Source organism: Theropithecus gelada, chromosome 3 (assembly GCF_003255815.1).
Source record: "Theropithecus gelada isolate Dixy chromosome 3, Tgel_1.0, whole genome shotgun sequence".
Taxonomy (NCBI): Eukaryota; Metazoa; Chordata; class Mammalia; order Primates; family Cercopithecidae; genus Theropithecus; species Theropithecus gelada.
In genome coordinates this window covers 58,016,850-58,035,122 of record NC_037670.1, presented here as the reverse complement: position 1 = coordinate 58,035,122, position 18,273 = coordinate 58,016,850, and the positions used below count along the sequence as shown (strand labels likewise).

General features: G+C 45.2%; 1 protein-coding gene across 5 annotated transcripts in view; it reads left to right on the top strand.

Annotated features, from left to right (window-relative positions):
- Window positions 1-9,403: 9,403 nt before the first annotated feature.
- Window positions 9,404-18,273, top strand: part of EGFR (epidermal growth factor receptor) — a 194,351-nt gene continuing 185,481 nt past the window's right edge. For 2 of the 5 annotated variants that reach the window (XM_025378162.1, XM_025378159.1), the window contains exon 1: window positions 9,406-9,750. In XM_025378162.1, the coding sequence (XP_025233947.1) occupies window positions 9,663-9,750 (88 nt within the window). In that variant the 5' untranslated portion in view covers window positions 9,406-9,662. Of the gene's footprint in view, window positions 9,751-18,273 lie in introns of all 5 variants that reach the window. The other 3 variants (XM_025378163.1, XM_025378164.1, XM_025378160.1) reach the window with 2 other exon arrangements.

The window sequence follows — 18,273 nt, the reverse complement described above, 5'->3', positions numbered from 1 at the left end:
GTACCACTGTTTATCCACTCATCCACACGAGGACATCTTAGTTGATTCTAAGTTAAGGAAGTTATGAATAAAGCTGTTATAAATATTCATGGGCAGATTTATGTAGACAACAGTGTTCAAGTCATTAGGGTAAGTATCAAGGAGGGAAATCTTTGGATCATATGGTAAGAGTATGTATGTACACTTTTATAGGAAACAGCTAAGCTGCCTTCCTAAGTGGCTGTACCATTGTGCCTTCCCATCAGCAATGAATGAGACTTCCTACTGTTCTACATCCTCATCAGAATTTGGTGTTGTCACTGATCTGAACTTTTTCCATTCTAATAGATGTGTAGTGGTATTTTACTGTTTCCTAATGACATATGATGTTGAACATCTTTTTACAAGCTTACTTGCCATCGGTGTATCTTCTTTGATGAGGTGTTTGTGTAGGGCTGTGGCCCATTTTTAAATCAGGTTATTTATTCTCTTGTTACTAAGTTTTAAGAGTTTAGTTCTTTGTATATTTTGGATAACAATTCTTTATCAGATGTTTCTTTTGCAAATTTTTCTCTAGTATATGGCTTGCCTTCTTCCCTTGGCATTGTCCTTCTCAGAACAGAAGTTTTTTAATTTTAATAAACTCCAGTTTATAAACTATTTATTTCATGGATTGTGCCTTTGGTTTTGTACTTAAAAAGTCATTGTCATACCTAAGGTCATCTAGGTTTTCTCCTACATTATCTCCTAGGTGTTTTATAGTTTTGTATTTTACATTTATATGTACAATCCGTTTTGAGTTTTTATAAAGCATGTAAGGTTTGTATCTACGTTCATTTTTTGCATGTAGATGTCCATTTGTTCCAGCAATATTTGTTGAAAAGACTATATTTTCTCTATCGTATTGTGTTTCTTTTTTGTCAAAGATCAATTGACTAAATGTGGGTCGATTTCTGATCTCTCTGTTCCATTGATATATTTGTCTATCCTTTCACCAATACCACACAGTCTAGACTACTGTAGTTGTATATGTCTTGAAATCAGGTAGTGTTGATCTTCCAATTTTGTTCTCCAATATAGAGTTGGCTACTGTGGGTCTTTTGCTTGCCCATATAAAGTTTAGAATCATTTAGTCAATATTTACAAAGTAACTTGCTTGAATTTTGAATGGGATTAATCTACAAATCAACTTGGGAATAAGTGACATTTTGACATTATGGAGTCTTTCTGACCATGAACACAAACTATTACTCCATTTATTTAGTTATTTGATATCTTTCACCAGAGTTCTTTGTTTTTTTCTTATAGATCTTATACATATTTTCTTACATTCATAGCTCAGTATTCCATTTCAGTGTGTTAATGTAAATGGTAATGTGTTTTTAATTTCAAATTCCCTTAGTTCTTTGCTGGTATATAGGAAAGTGATTGGTTTTTGTATGTTAATCTTGTATCCTGCACACTTGCTATAAATGCTTATTAGTTCCAGGAGCTTTTTAATTGGTTCTTTTGGATTTTCTAAGAGATAATTATGTTGTCAGTGAACAAATACAGATTTATTTCTTCCCTCCCAATCGGTATTCATTTTATTTATTCTTTTGTGTGTTATTGCATTAGCTAGGACTTCTAATACAATGTTGAAAACCACTGGTGAAAGGAAACATCCTGCTTTGCTCCTGATTTTAGCTATAGGTTTTTGTAACTGTTCTTTATTAAGTGGAGGAAATCCTTCTCTATTCTTAGTTTACTGAGAATTTTTAGCATGAATTGGTGTAGGATTTTGTCTAATGTTTTCTTCTGTATCTATTGACACGATCATGTAATTTTGCTGTATCTGTTGATATGATCTGTTGATGTGATGAACTACACTAATTGAGTTTTCAAATGTTGAACCAGTCTTGCATATCTGGAATAAATCTCAGTTGGTCATCATGTATAATTTTGTTACACTTTGTTGCATTTGATTTTGTCACATTTTCTTGAGAATTTTTACATCTATGTTCATAAAAGATATTGGTCTACAGTTTTCTTTCTTTTCTTGTAATATCTCTTTCTGGTTTTGCTATTAAGGTAATTCTGGCTTCACAAAATTAATTATGGAGTCTTTCCTCTATTTCTAGTTTCTGGAAGAGATTGTAGAGAATGGATATAATTTCTTTCTTAAGTATTTGATGGAAATCACCAGTGATCTCATCTGGGCTTGGTGCTTTCTGTTTTGGAAGGTTATTAGTTATTTATTCAATTTCTATAGTAGATACAGGCCTATATTAATTGTCGATTTCTTCTTGTGTGACTTTTGGTACATTCCATTTCAAGGAATTGGTTCATTTCATGGAGGTTGTTAAATTCGTGGGTATAGCTGTTTATAATATCATTTATTATCCTTTCAATGTTCATGAGATCAGTAGTGATGTTCCTTCTTTCATTTTTGATATTCATAATTTGTGTATCCTCTCTTTGTTTCTTAGCCTGGTGAGAGGCTTATAAATTTTATTGATTTTTTGAAGAATCACCTTTTGGTTTTGCTGATTTTCTTGCTAGGATTACAGGTGTGAGTCACCACACCCTTGCTCATTTTTTCTATTTTTGTTTTCCACACTTTTTCTGCTTCTGTGGGTTTTACATAGCATTTTGTAAAATTCGATTTTCTCTCTTTTCTTAGCATAGCATTATTTTAGTTTTTAACTTTTTTAAATCAGTTGCCTTAGATTTTTTTCTCCCAACATTTTGGGAGGCCAAGGGGACAGGATCGCTTCAAGCCAGGAGTTTAAGACCAGCCTGCGCAACATAGCAAGGCACTACCTTTACAAAACATAATTTTAAAAAGTCCAGGCATTAGCTAGGACTGTGCCTGTAGTCCCAGCTCCTCAGGAGGCTGTGATGAGGAGATCCCCTGAGGCTAGAAATTTGAGGCTGCAGTGGGCTGTGATCATGTCACTTCACTCCTTCCTAGAAGACAGTTAGACCCTGCCTCTAAAATAAACAAATAAATAAATAAAAAGACAGGAAGAAGAACAAGGGCAGCAAATAGAAAATAGTAATAAATAAGGTAGATATTAATCGAACTATGTCAATAATTACCTTAAATGTTAGCGGTCTAAATATACCGCAATGGACTGAATGTTTATGTCCCCCCAAAATGTATATGATGAAATGTAAGTTCTCAAAATGATGTTATTAGGAGAGAGTGTTTTTGGGAGGGGATTATGTCATGAGAGTGGAGCCCTTACAAATGGGGTTAGTGCCATAAAAGAGACCACAGAGAGCTGCCTTGTTCCTTCTGCCATGTAAGAGCACTGTGAAATTATGGCCATCTATGAAGAAGTGGGCCCTTACCAGACATCATATCTGCAAATACCTTGATCTTGGATTTCCCAGCCTCCAGAACTATGAGAAATAAATTTCTGTTGTTTACAAGTAAATCAATTTATGTTATTTTGTTACAGAAGCCCAAAAAGATGAAGACATTCACCAGATCACTCCATTCTCTTCTTGCTTGCATGATTTCTGAGGATACATTGGATTTAATTCTAATATTCTCTATAGGTATTTTCTTTATGGTTCCTCTACAGGTAAGGTGTTTTTTCCCTTTAGCTTCATTTAGGAATTTTTCATTAACCTTTGATTTTCTGAAGTTTGAGTATGTTATGCCTAGGTATCATTTGTTTGTTTGTTTGGATTTTCTTGGCATATATCTTCTTGATGTTCTCTGAGCTTCTCAAATCTGTGATTTGTTGTCTGACATTAATTTGGAGGAATTTTTTTGTATTATTGCTTTAAATATTGCTTCTGCTCCTTTTTCTCTTTCTTCTACTTACAGTATTCCCATTACATGTAATTATCCCACAGTTCTTGAAAGTTTTGTTTTGTCCTTTTTGTTAGTCATTTTTCTTTCTGCTTTTCAGTTTTGGCAGTTTCTGTTTACATATCTTCAAGCTCAGATATTCTTTCCTCAAGCATGTTCAGCCCACTAATGTGTACTTCAAAAGCATTCTACGTTTCTTTTACAGTGTTTTTGATCTCTATAATTTTTAAATTCTTTCTTAAAACTTTCATGTCTCAGGAATTCAAGACCAGCCTGGGCAACATAGTGAAATTCTATCTCTACAAAAAATTAGCCAGGTGTAGTGGTGCATGCCTGTAGTCAGAGCTACTCAGGAGGCTAAGGTGGGAGGATTACCTGAACCTGGGAAGTTGAGGTTGCAGTGAGCCAAGGTCATATCACTGCACTCTGGATTGGGCAACAGAGTGAGACCCTGTCTCAAAAAAAAAAAAAAAAATTCCACTTCTCTGCTTACATTGTCCATCTGGTCTTACATGTTGTCTATTTTTTCCATTAAAACTCTTAGCATATTAATCATAGTTTTTTATAATTAATATCCCTGATGTGATAATGTCTTAGTCCAGTTACCGTGATTATAACAGAATGCCACAAACTGGGTGATTTATAGACAAAAGAAGCTGATTTAGAGACTGGGGAGTCCAAGAGTTTGGTGTTAGCATCTGATGAGTGCCTTCTTGCTTCATCATAACATGGGAGAGGGTATCACGTGTCAAGAGAGCTTACTCTTATAACACAGCCACTCGAACAAGAATTAACCCACCACCACGATAGCCATGTGAATTCATTCATGAGGACAGCGGATTAAGTTTCCAACATATGAACTTTTCGGGGACACATTCAAACCACAGCAGTTAGTTGTAACGTTCCTGTCATGTCTCATTCTGGTTCTGACGCTTGTGCAGTCTCTTCAAATGGTGTCTTTTGCCTTTCAGTGTGCCTTGTAATTTGGTTGTGGTGGACATGATGTACTGGGTAAGAGGAGCTGCAGTAAAGAGGCTTCTAGTGATGTAGTGATAAGCTGTGGGGAGAGGGAGCATTGCACAGTCTTCCAGTGAGCCTGTGTCCCTGGACTGTGAACTTCAGCTTGCTCTCGGGTTCCCCAGCCCCTTAGATGATACAGAACAGTTGGAGGGGGATGGAGTTGTATATTTCCCTTGCTCCAGGCAGATCACGCTCTGATAAAACACCAGGTTAGGCCTCTAGTGAAATAATTTCTCCTGAGGGCAGACCTTCTATTAATAATAGAATGTTCCAACCTATTTCAAAATGGTTCCCCTTCTCCTTCCACTGCCAGAAGCATGATGAGATTTTCCCCCTAATATTCGTTGTAAGGACCTGGCAGAGCTCCAGGAAGTAACACTCTCAAGTGTCTCATACCACCCTGCGCCATGACTGGGCTCTGCTGGAGTTCTTAATTCGCAGAGCTGCCCATACTGAGCCTCCTGCAATTTCTCAATTACAGGGTGAACTTTCTCACCCGGCACTGGGTCCTTGGAGGTTTCTGTGTGCTGCTTTCTGCCCCTGGAGGTTGTGCCTCTGTGTTTGCCTGTCTCTCCAATTTGGGGGACAGTGGTTTGCCCGATGACCTCAATTCTCTGAAAGATCTAAGAAGAGGTGTTAATTTTTCTGTTTGCTCAGCTTTCTACTTGTTGCTAGAATGGAGTGCCAATCATGCCTCCTATAGTGACATGTAACCCTCAACTCCAGAGATGATGAAGCATACCAATGACAAAGGAGAAATGCTTCAGCAGTTTTCTGTCAGAGCATTATCCCTTGAAAAAGCTGCTTCTTCCATATTCTGGAAGAGATGGATCTCAACTCAGAGCTTAAGGCAAATGACTTCCTTCAAGGAGAAGGAATAAACAGTCTCAGAAACCATAAAAGACTGCCCCCAGGAGTGTCCCTGAACCTCGGCAGGGGCCACACTTACCTTGCAGAAATAGGTGATTAATGCTCCCAGTACAAACTCCCAACGGTATAGAAAGACAAATAATTGAAAAACAAGTCTCCCTACAAACCCCTGACCCCGAGCTACCTAGTTCTCCTCCCTAGAGGCAAAGCTCTTACCAGATTCTTGTATCTCCTTAACATATATCCTTAGAAGAGCTGTCAAGTGAACATATGTTTAAGTGAAAACCTATTTTAGAAGTGCATTTTCTTAAGGAACTTTAGAGTTAGAAGGAACTTGTGTCAGTCCTTAATTCACAACCTCCATTAGTACTTACTGTTCTCGCACAAAAATCTTTCTCAAAAAAGCCCTTTCCACTCTCAAATAGCTTATTCTGCTTTTACTTAGCTCCAGTAGTTTATAAAACATATTTTTTGAAAGTCTAAACTCTGCCACCAAGGGTTTTTTTTTTTTTTTTTTTTCTAATCAATCTTTACTTTGACCTCCAAGCCAGAGAAAACAGGTGGTCAAATGCCTTTTGCCTAAGATGGAACTTAGAATATTTGAAGACCTCAGATCTTCACCCTGCCAAATAACCTGTTTTTCCTCCCCTTTCACAGAGAATTTGGTTTTAGAAAATTCAGAGCCACATTCCTTAAAGACAAGACTAAACTCTTATTCAACATACTCAGAAACTTCTTCTAAGAGGATAACCGCTCATCAGAGGAAAAGTTTCTCATGTACAGCTGGCAAAGGGATGGAACCATCTGTGTTATTAAAATTGACAGACACGAGATTTATTAAGGGAAATACTAGAGTCTTAGTACATACTTGCTAATATAGCACACATGAAGGCTTTATCTATAATTTTTGTTGGCCAAGCAGAAATTTTGGTATTATTCACCCTAACAAATTTCCAAGATATTATGAAATAGAATTTTAGGTCCTGACATCACCATTTGTCTCAGATTTAGAAGCGTTGCTGGACAAGAGGGATAAAACATGGCTCTGCCTTGGGTTCAAAGTTGGCCTCTCATACTAGCAAGTATACTTTGGGATCCTGGCCACTTCTTGAGGCCACAGAATCACATTGCTATAAGAGGCAGATACAAGTACTAACCGGCTCATAGGTTATCAGATAAGCTTAGTCTGACCATTGCTTAGCGCAGCAACTGGGCTGCTATTGTCATTCTTATGGTGGTGGCACATGGCACCCAGCCTCTGTCCGGGCCATGATCTGGGACCACCCTCCACAGAGGCTGTGAGCTGGAGCCCAAACTATGCAGGGCCCTAACTGTGTCAGGCTCCTTATCTCTCTCAAGAGGCCGTCATTATTGCCTGCTTGGCCATACAGTTCTTTACTTACCAAGTAACACAGTTATCAGCCCACTCCAGGTACTAGCCAAGGACTACAAAATCAACATGAATGGGCCGGGCGTGGTGGCTCAAGCCTGTAATCCCAGCACTTTGGGAGGCCGAGATGGGCAGATCACGAGGTCAGGAGATCGAGACCATCCTGGCTAACCCGGTGAAACCCCGTCTCTACTAAAAAATACAAAAAACTAGCCGGGTGAGGTGGTGGGCACCTGTAGTCCCAGCTACTTGGGAGGCTGAGGCAGGAGAATGGCGTGAACCCGGGAGGCGGAGCTTGCAGTGAGCTGAGATCCGGCCACTGCACTCCAGCCTGGGCGACACAGTAAGACTCCGTCTCAAAAAAAAAAAAAAAAAAAAAAAAATCAACATGAATGTCAGCTTTTGTATAAAAAGTTCAAAGGAGAAACGCAAACTTTACATAGATGTCCCAGGAGGATGTTCAGCAAACCCATTCTTCTCTGTTCCCTGGAATCCATCCCAGTATTGAGCTGTGTATGTGTCTAGTAATTCTTTACAAAAAGCTCTGTTTCTTGTGATGCCATCAGATCACATTGAAGAATATACAAGCCGTACTATGAAGACTGTTGTCTCATATAGTCCTAACGTAGTGAGAACTGATGTTCTAACATACTGTTTTTTTTGGTCACTCAAAGGAGAAATGCCTGTGCAGTCTTACAAACCAGTTGTAGCTTAAATTGATTTGTGTTGTGACTTGTGCACATAGGTCACATTCCCTTGACAGAAAATATAGTTTAGAACCAAATTTGCGGCAGTTGTTAAGTGAATACACACAAGTTTATCATATTTAGGTCTTTTATTGTAAGACTCACTCCTGTCTTCATTTTATGTTCCACTGCTGTGCTTCACATTTGCCTTTCTCTAGTTTTGTTTTTTGTCTCTGTGTTTCTATACGGACTGCTCTCAGCCCAGGTGTGCAGGAAGCACACATGTGCCTGCAGAGCCTTCACGATCTCTGCATCTAGGGGCTGACTTCAACGCACAGTGGCTGTACTGATTCGCTAAAACAAAGGAACAAATTACTTCTCCTAATTCACAGGGAAGTTACAGGTTGTGCGGGCGGTGAGGAGCCTTGTGTCTGTCTGCACTTGCCCTGGTGAAAAACCCACCGTTCAGGCTGCAGGGTGTGAAACCCAGGCACAAACACTTCGCTGGATGCGGAGGAAAGATGCAAGGTTGCTCCCCTTCAGAGACAGCAAAGGGCAGATCTGTAGCTCCACTTACTTCAGGATTATGATTTTTGACAGAGCCGGGAGATCAGGGTTGTTGAATCAGGCCTGAAGGTCCTAGTGAATCTCGTGAAGAGAGGAGGGGTCTGACTGTAACATGGACCTAGAGGACATTCTTACTGCAGGAGAAGCAACAGTGGGGATGGGGTGGACTTGCCAAAGGAATGTAGCTCAAGTTCTTGCAGCCTAAAGCAGCTCAGTTTCTTTCGGCCAAACTTTCGCGAACTTCCCTGGCATTTCTCCTGCGGGAGCTACCGGTGCAGTGGGACACTTAGCCTCTCTAAAAGCATCTCCACAGCTGTTTGTGTCAAGCCTTTATTCCAAGAGCTTCACTTTTGCGAAGTAACGTGCTTCACACATTGGCTTCAAAGTACCCACGGCCGGTTGCAGTAAACATTGAGGAGGCCTGTCTCTGCGCCCAAAGTTGGGTGCCCTCATTTCAGACGATTTCTAGGGTGCTTCACGGGATCTGAAGGACCCTCGGATTTTAGAGCCCCACCTCGGACGTCTGGCACCCCTGCCGCGCGGGGAAAGCGACCTCCTCAGCTGCCAGGCCAGCCTCTGATCCCCGCGAGGATCCCTGGGTGCTGCAGGGGAGGTGGGGACTCGAATAAAGGAGCAGTTTCCCCGTCGGTGCCATTATTCGACGCTGGCTCTAGGGCTCGGCCAGTCTGTCTAAAGCTGGTAGAAGTTTGTTCTGTAAAACAAAAGAAGGGAAAGGGGGAAGGGGACCCTGGCACAGATTTGGCTCGACCTCGACATAGGCTGGGCCTGCAAGTCTGCGGAGACCCAGTCCAGAGGGGCAGTGCTGGGAACGCCCCTCACGGAAATTAACTCCTCAGGGCACCCGCTCCCCTCCCGCGCGCCACCCGCTTCCCGCGGGAGACCGGGTCCCGCGGGGGCCACCGCTGTCCACCGCCTCCGGCGGCCGCTGGCCTTGGGTCCCCGCGGCTGGTTCTCCTCCCTCCTCCTCTCATTCTCCTCCTCCTCTGCTCCTCCCGATCCCTCCTCCGCCGCCTGGTCCCTCCTCCTCCCGCCCTGCCTCCCCGCGCCCCGGCCCGCGCGAGCTAGACGTCCGGGCAGCCCCCGGCGCAGCGCGGCCGCAGCAGCCTCCGCCCCCGGCACGGTGTGCGCGCCCGCCGCGGCCAAAGCGGCCGGAGTCCCGAGCTAGCCCCGGCGGCCGCCGCCGCCCAGACCGGACGACAGGCCACCTCGTCGGCGTCCGCCTGAGTCCCCGCCTCGCCGCTAACGCCACAACCACCGCGCACGGCCGCCTGACTCCGTCCACTATTGATCCGGAGAGCCGGAGCTAGCTCTTCGGGGAGCAGCTATGCGACCCTCCGGGACGGCCGGGGCCGCGCTCCTGGCGCTGCTGGCTGCGCTCTGCCCCGCGAGTCGGGCTCTGGAGGAAAAGAAAGGTAAGGGCGTGTCTCGCCGGCTCCTGCGCTGCCCCCGGATCGCGCCCCGGACCCCGCAGCCAGCCCAGCCGCGCACCGGCGCACCGGCTCGGCGCCCGCGCCCCCGCCCGTCCTTTCCTGTTTCCTTGAGATCAGCTGCGCCGCCGGCCGGGACCGCGGGAGGAACGGGACGTTTCGTTCTTGGGCCAGGAGAGTCTGGGGCGGGCGGGGGAGGAGACGCGTGGGGCACTGGGCTGCGGGCCGGTGGGGAAACGGCCGCCCGGACCTCCGGCGCCCCGAACCGCTCCCAACTTTCCACCCTCACTTTCCCCGCCCCGCTGCGCGGGATCGGCGTCAGTAGGCGAAAGCCCCGTGCGGGTGGGTGCCTGGGGCTGGGGTCCCGCACGTGCGCCCCGCGCTGTCTTCCCAGGGCGCGGCGGGGTGGGGGCGCGCACCCGAGGGGCTGGCGCTGCCCACCCGCCGAGGCTGCGCTGTTTAGGGAAGCTGAGGAAGGACCCCGAAAATAAAGCCTCCCTTCGAACCCCGCGGGACAGGCGGCTTCCTGAGCGAACCTCCCCGCCTCCGCCCTCCGCGCAGGTCTCAAACTGAAGCCGGCGCCGGCCAGCCTGACCCCGGCCCCTCTCCAGGTCCCCGCGATCCTCGTTCCCAGGTGTGCAGTCGCAGCCTCAACCTGGGAGCTGGGAGAAGTCCGCCACCACCTGCGGCGCCTGGGAAGGGGTGGTGCTGGCGGCGGTTAGCTTCCTCGTTGGCAAAAGGCAGGTGGGGTCCGACCCGCACCTTGGGCGCAGACCCCGGCCGCTCGCCTCACCCGGCGCGCCCTCGTCTTGCCGGTCCAGGTATGCCCCCCACCTCCTGGGGACCCGAGATCCCTCCTGGGCGCCCGCGCAGAAAGCCCCGGGCTCTCGTTCGGTGGCCGCCTCGCGGGGACGTCCGGGTCTGCCCCACCTGCAGCCCTTCGGTCGCGCCTGGGCTTCGCGGTGGAGGGGGACGCGGCTGTCCGGCCACTGCTGGGGGGATCGCGGCCTCTAGTGCAGAAGCCCAGGAAGCAGAGATCATCCTGGCCAGCACCACGGTGTTCCAAAATGGGGCTCACAGCAAACTTTTCTCCTCAAAACCCGGAGAGTTTCTTTCTTAGATGTTTCTTTTTGCTGTCTGAAGAATTTGACATTGAGCCAACCAAAATATTAAACCTGTCTTACACACACACACACACACACACACACACACACACACCGGATTGATGTCCCTGGTTCAAGTGTGCCAAGTGTCCAGACAGAACATGAGCGAGTCTGGCTTCGTGACTACCGACCATAAACCCACTTGACACGGGAAACATGCCTCGGAAGGTTTAATTGCACAATTCCAGCCTTGAGCTGCGCGGGTTCCAAGAGCCAGGCCCATACTTGCTGTTGATGTCACTGGCATGGGGAGTTGGGGTTTGGTGCCCAGCGCGGTCGTTGGGGGAGGGGCAAGACATAGAACAGTGGTTCCCAGATCTTGCTGCACGTTAGAATTACCTGGGATTAAAAAAAAAAAAAATCAAAACAAAAACCAGTGTCTGAATCCCGCCCCCAGACATTCTGATTTAATTGGCACGGGGCAAGACCTGGACATGGGATTTTTTTTAATGCTTTTCATGTGATCTGTTGGGGAGCCAGGTTTGGGGATCACCGGACGGAAGAAGGATTGTTAAAGTCTCCGGAGAGATTACTCGCCAATGCAAAGAGCTCTTTGAGGACATCTGGAATTTTAACAATGTTGCCAAATATAGGAAAGAGGGAAAAGGTGGGGTGTGGTTCCAATAATAAAAGATTCCTCTTTTCATGGAAGGAACTGGTGGAAAGGTTTCTTCTCTGCTGAGCTTGCAGGGCCCCTCCTGCCTGCCTGGGGGCTGACTGCGGGTCCTGTAAGTCAGGTGTCAGCCCTGTCTCTGCCGAAGAGACTCTTCCCTTTATTTTAAATTAAACCCTCAGAGCACCTCCAAAGCATCACTTTTCTTCTTCCAGTGGGGTTCTCATTCTTTGATGTTACTTGCTTGAACACCACTGTTAGTGATTGGAGATTTGTTCCTGAGAAAAATATAAATACCACTTAATTTGCCTGTTTATCCCATATTCACTCAAAACAGAAAGCTCCTGAAGACAGAGAGAGTAGGTGAACAGGCGCTATTCTGTTACAGTAACATAAAAGACTGAATTTTCAGGGGCAAATTATTAAAGTAGGAGATGAGCTCTTTTAACAGAAATTTGTTTGAGACCTGTGTCTATCAAATTCAGTCGATTTTATTCAAGATGCACTTTGTTTAGTGAGGGTTTTGTTTGGTTCTGGGACATGCTAACTTCTGGACTTGCTGCTCTTAGACGTAATGACTGCCAGACACCGTTTCATGCGTCCTAATCCCCACATTAAGCATAAGAGGTGTACACTCTCCTCCTATGTGGGAAACTGAGGTACAAAGAACTAAAGTGACTTTCCCACCGCTGGTAGGAGGCAGATGTGAAACTCACACCAGGGGCTTCCGACTCCAGATCCCTCTCTCAACTTCCAAACTCCACTGCCTCGTCCGAGTTCTGGTTTCAGGAGATCCAAATCAGGTGTGTGCGAATATCTAATGACAGAGCTGGCAACGGGAAAGGGCCCAGGGAGCCAGCTCATGAAGATGGGTCTGTCTGAAGCTTCAACGCGGGCTGTCCAGCAGTCTGCGTTCCTTCAGAGTTCCTCAGCCCTCTGTTCGGTCACCTTCCATGGAGGCAGCTGCATCCCTAGGTCAGTGAGCATGGAGTGGAGACTGCTTGAGCGGTGCTAAGCAAAGCCCTGCCTCTTACAGAATGAAGGTGCTCTCCAGAAGGGACTCTGGAAAGTATTCCAAGGCGAGTCAGAATTCCCAACTGAGGGAGCTTTGTGGAAATAAGCCTGCCCAGCCCCACTTCTGGAGATGTTCCTATTCAGTACGTCCCAGCTGTCTTAAAGAGAAACCAAAGTGGGGATATTAATGGTATCCGAAGTGAGATCTACCACCCTCCCTCCTCAAAGGAGGTCAGATCTAGAAAGCCCAAGCCTGGCTTGGCAACTGGGACCTTTCTTCTCACTCCAGCCCAGGGCGAAGGTGGACAAGTCACTTTGACCCTTCAGGCTTCTGAGCTGTTGTTTCTGAATTCAGTGAATATTTACTGAGTGCATAGAATATGCTAGATATTCTGGGTTAAAGGGTGAAGGGGGGTGAGTTTTAAGGGTTTCTGCTCTTGCTTCCAGATTGCTTTCAAATCTGGAAGGGACACCAGTGGTCTGTGTGTTAGACCCACACGGCTCTAGCACAGAATACAAGAAACTGGCTGAGAGCTCCAATAGGTTTTAACGGTAATTTCTGGCTTCACGTATTTAGTTTCATCACTCATAATTTTTCAAAAACTTCTGGTTTGAAGACACCGATTGCCAAAAGTCCGTTGTGCTGCATAATTACACGTGGTCCACGTGACAGCACTAACATGTTCTGAAATGTTTTTAGAAGTAGTCTCAGTAAAGATGAAGGATTCCTCCCTGTTTGAAAAGAAAATATTCTTTGTTTTTTCTTTGATCCAAGCTCCAAGACTAGCAGCTAGCATCTGAAACTTTTTTGATGAGAGTGACAAACCAACTCTAATATTAAAGGCAACTGATGATTATGGGCACTGAAGGGAAGGTAACCCCAGGCTGGTGCCCTGGAATAGGGATGGGTCACAATGTTGAGGACATTTCGCCTGTTGCAGAACCCACTTGCAACACAGTGTAGCCCTTGCCATGTGACTTGTGTGTGTGTCTGTGGCCTGTGTGTGCGTGTTTTAATTTTGACTTCATATGTACTCTAGTTATGAGCTTATTTAACGTTAGGTTTTACTAATAGGGGTATGTTTTGAGAAAATTTCAAAGTTTTCGAATATGGTTCACCCACATGTTGCTTCCCTATAAATACAATTTTTAAAACAAGATTCTGGGCTGGGCGCGGTGGCTCATGCCTATAATCCCAACACTTTGGGAGGCTGAGGCAGGCGAATCATGAGGTCAGGAGTTTGAGACCATGCTGGCTAACACAGAGAAACCTGGTGTCTACTGAAAATACAAAAAAAAATTAGCTGGGCGTGGTGGTGGGTGCCTGTAATCCCAGCTACTCAGGAGGCTGAGGCAGGAGAATCACTTGAACCTGGAAGGCGGAGGTTGCGGTGAGCCAAGATCACGACACTGCACTCTAGCCCGCATGACAGTGTGACTCCGTCTCAAAAAAAAAAAAAAAAAAAAACACAGATTCTGTTCCTCAGATTCTTTCCATTTTTGTTTCCTTTTGTCACTTACAGACATTTGAAATTATGGTGATAAACATTTTTAGTCTCAGTTAATTATTACTGGTTTATTCTTGAACCACTAACCCATAGAGAATAGAGTATAAATCTTAACTTGTTCCTGTAGGCCATCCCCATTAAACATCATAGTGTTTTCTCATTCATTCTTTTTCATTTTCCTCCTACAGGGCTGAATTTTCTAAGAAAATTTCAGCAGTTGGCTCTTTGGACAACATCATTAGATTGTCCTCCATTGGGCCCATAGGCACAAGCTGGCCAGTTTGAATTTGGCAAGAATCCAGGCATTGGAACTTATTCAAATAACTAGTTTGCCTGTAATTTTCACTTTTTCAGAGTCATCTGGTAAAGCTTTCTTGCTACACATTTAGATAGATACACTCAATCCAGTTGTCTAGAAAGTTCCTTGAGCCAGTTGGGAGCAGGAGGGGTAGCTGGGGCCTGGAACATTGGGGACGTGTTTACTGAGCCCCTAGAAAGTAAGTGCTAGATTTAACATTTCAAACCCTGAAGGCCCTGAAGTTCAGTATCAGATGACTGGTCCTGTGGACTGAGCATCTGTGAATTGCATATGCTTAGAATAAATTTTACTCCCACCAGTTTCAGCAGCTTGCTTTAGCAAGCAGTATGAAAACACTAACATGGGGGAGTAGAATTTCTCTCTCTGATCGAAGTTGTATCTCGTTCTGGTGGGTTTTCAGGGAGAGACCCGGAGTCCAAGTGTCCTTTCTGAATATATCTAGAACTTCTCATTAACAAAAGACTCAAGTTATAATTTAGGGGACAACGCACCCAATGAGAATGCCTTGCGGACAGCCCTAAGTACACCTGCAATTACACCATTACTAGCGGGGCAGCACACATGGCCCTGACTTAGTTTAAATAATTACATAAGTCAACCATGATTGTTTGCCCTTTGAGTAGAAGGGCAAGTATTGGTACCTGTTACAACTTAGGCTTTTTTTTTTCTTTATGTTTGAGCCATCATGAGTGATTTACACTGTTCCATCCATATGTTGAGATGTAAAAATAAATTAGACTTGGTACTTGCCCTTAAGTGTCTGGAAGTCAACTGGAGGAAGAGAAAGCTAGAGATAATAAGTGTGAAACAATGTCACAGAATTAATGACAGAACTCTTCCCAGGACAAAGGATGACTTTTGAATTCAGTCTTTGCCTTTAATTCTACACGGGGAGGAGAGCACGTTTAGCCACAAATGGAAGGGATTGCTCATTTGAGCTATTTGGTTATATGGTTATTTCCCCAGAGAATAGGTTGTGGAGGACATTGCACAAGCAGTGCCAATAGGAGCAAAGTTCTTGAGAGTGCTAGTAATTCAAATGGCAGGAAGAGAAGGAATAAATGGTAAGGCTACCTACAGTTCACAGAGAGCTCCATCCTGTGGCTTTGGATTTTGTCCTGTGTGAAAGAGAAGTGACTGTGAACTGACATGCTGTGTTTGGTGTTTTAGAAAGATGGCTGCAGCTGTGGTTTGGGGAATGGACTGCAGGGGTGGCACTGGAAACAGGGAGGTTTGTCACTATTACCAGAGACAATGAAGCAAGAGCAAGGAAGATTCAGGACAGGGGACTCTGGGACTGATCAGGAGGCAGAACTGGTTGATAAGTATATGTAGCAGCATAAGAAAGACAGAAGCCCAGATTGACACCCAGGCTTCTCACTTGGAAGCCTGGATAGATCCTGAATGCAATCACACAGGCTGGGAAGTCAATGGGACTGCAGAGAAGGGAAGGGCAGGGAGGGGAAGGGCAGGAGAGTGCAATATGAATATTCAGCTTTTAGGTGTATTGAGCTTGAATTGCTCCGATGGAGAAGTCCAAGAGGCAGTAGAATACGGTGGTCCAGAGCACAGGAGAGCAATGTGGCTTGAGCTGTCATTTGCTCACATATTTCTATGTCAGTTACTTGTCTTAGGTCACAGAACAACTCCTCCCCTCACAGTCTCCTGGCTCTCCCTGTCTCATGCTCACCATCAGCATCAAAATTGAGCCACACCAGGGGTTCTGGATACCAGCTTCTCTCTAGGTGAGGTTGCTATAGTCAGCAGGTGATTAGCTGCAGTTATTGGCCACTCGTAATATAATATATTGTGCATATAAGTGTACCAGGAGTCATGTTCGTATATTGCTACAAATCCTCAGAATGGGGATCTCTTGTTCCCTGCTTAAGACTGCATCACATTACTTGGTTTTGCACATTAGTGACTGAACCCAAAAAAAGTGGGAGATGGTTTTTTTCTTTTTTCTTAAAGCAGTAGCTTTTGAACCTTGATCATGCCTTGTAACCAGCTGAGGGGCTTTTGAAAAAGAGGGTGCCTTACTGTGCCCCAGATCAGGACAATCAGTATTTCTGGGGAATAGAACCCCATAAGAAATAGCACGCACACATTTCTTAAAGCTCCCTTGACAATTCTGAGGAGTGGATTAGGTGTTGTATGTAGCTTGTAACAGAAGGAATCTTGTCTTTGCTCTCAGACCCCCATTTCTTACTCATCTCATGAGCTCCTTTGAGATCCAGAAACAGTTGCATATTTAGTAAATCAGTTCCAGAGTCACATTTTATTTCACAAGTTAGTCCATTAAAAGTTTCCTACAGTGAGGAAGTAGCCAGAAAGAACACGCCGGCCGGGCGCGGTGGCTCAAGCCTGTAATCCCAGCACTTTGGGAGGCCGAGACGGGCGGATCACGAGGTCAGAAGATCGAGACCATGCTGGCTAACACGGTGAAACCCCGTCTCTACTAAAAAATACAAAAAATTAGCCGGGCGAGGTGGCGGGCGCCTGTGGTCCCAGCTACTCGGGAGGCTGAGGCGGGAGAATGGCGTGAACCCAGGAGGCGGAGCTTGCAGTGAGCTGAGATCCGGCCACTGCACTCCAGCCTGGGCGACAGAGCGAGACTCCGTCTCAAAAAAAAAAAAAAAAAAAAAAAAAGAAAGAACACGCCATCCCTCATCTTTTTTATAACTATAGGGTCTGGCTCGACAGAGCAGGAGCATTGCCATCTTGGACAAGCCCATCATCCTAAAGTTCACCTTAATAAAAAAAACTGCCTAAATTCAAAGGGCATCAGCCTAATGACTAAGGTCAGCATGACCATAAATCACAAATAACATCTCCAACCAGAAATGTTCCAAACTCCTCCCAGACCAGAGATATGCTAGCCTCGACCAGAGACATGCTAGCCCCAAGATAAACCCCCTCTGGCTGGGAAGATGCCAGTCTCGAGATAACCCCCCTCTGGCCGGAAAGATGCCTTCCCCAAGATAAACTCCCCTCCTCCCAGTGATATTCCAACCCTGCCATAAAACTTCTCCCTCACACAGGCACATTCCAAGCTTCTGATCATCCCCCTCACCCTAAAACCAATATATACTCCTAGTCTGTAAGAGAGAGCGCTCCTGACCAAATTGGCCAGGAGCACCTCTCAGGTTTTAACTAAAGAAAACCTGTCTTTAACTGCCAAAAAAAAGAGAAAAAAAAGTTTTCTGCAGTGGCTGTCAGCGGGCCCAGCATGGCAGCAGCACCTGAGAACCTGTTGGAGATGCACACTCTCGGACCCCACCCTGGCCTCTGAGTAAGATACTGGAAGGGCAGGCCCCGGTCTGTGCACACAAGTCCTCAGGGAGGTTCTGACTGATACATGCCAGAGTTTGAGAACTGCTGATAAACTCCAGGCACATCGCATGCTGGGATCTAGATACACCAAGGGAACAAAATAACTGCACTTGTCCTCCAAGGACCGACATATCTTCTGGAAGGACTGAGAAAGAGAGAGACATACATGATCACTGCCTGTAATGCAATGTTTTATAACAGATGTGATTTGGGATTTCAGTGGGAGCCCAGAAGGGGGACTGACTAATTCAGACTCTGCGACAAGGGGAGTTTCTCAGAAACAGAATGCTTAGCTGGGCCTCCAGGCACAGGGACAGGAATGAGGAAATACTTGTAGGCCCTGTGCTCCTTCAGCAAACCCTCAGTTTCTTGTTATTTTTATAAATGCAAACATCTTATTAAAGTAGATGCTAAGGCCTTAGAATTTCCTGCTTTATTTTTCTAAATGACCATGGGAACCTTGGAATATCAAAGGTAAAGTGCAACATATTTTGCATTTAAAAATTAAAATGATCCTTTTTTTTTTTTTTTTTTTTTTTTTTTTTTTTTTTTTTTTTT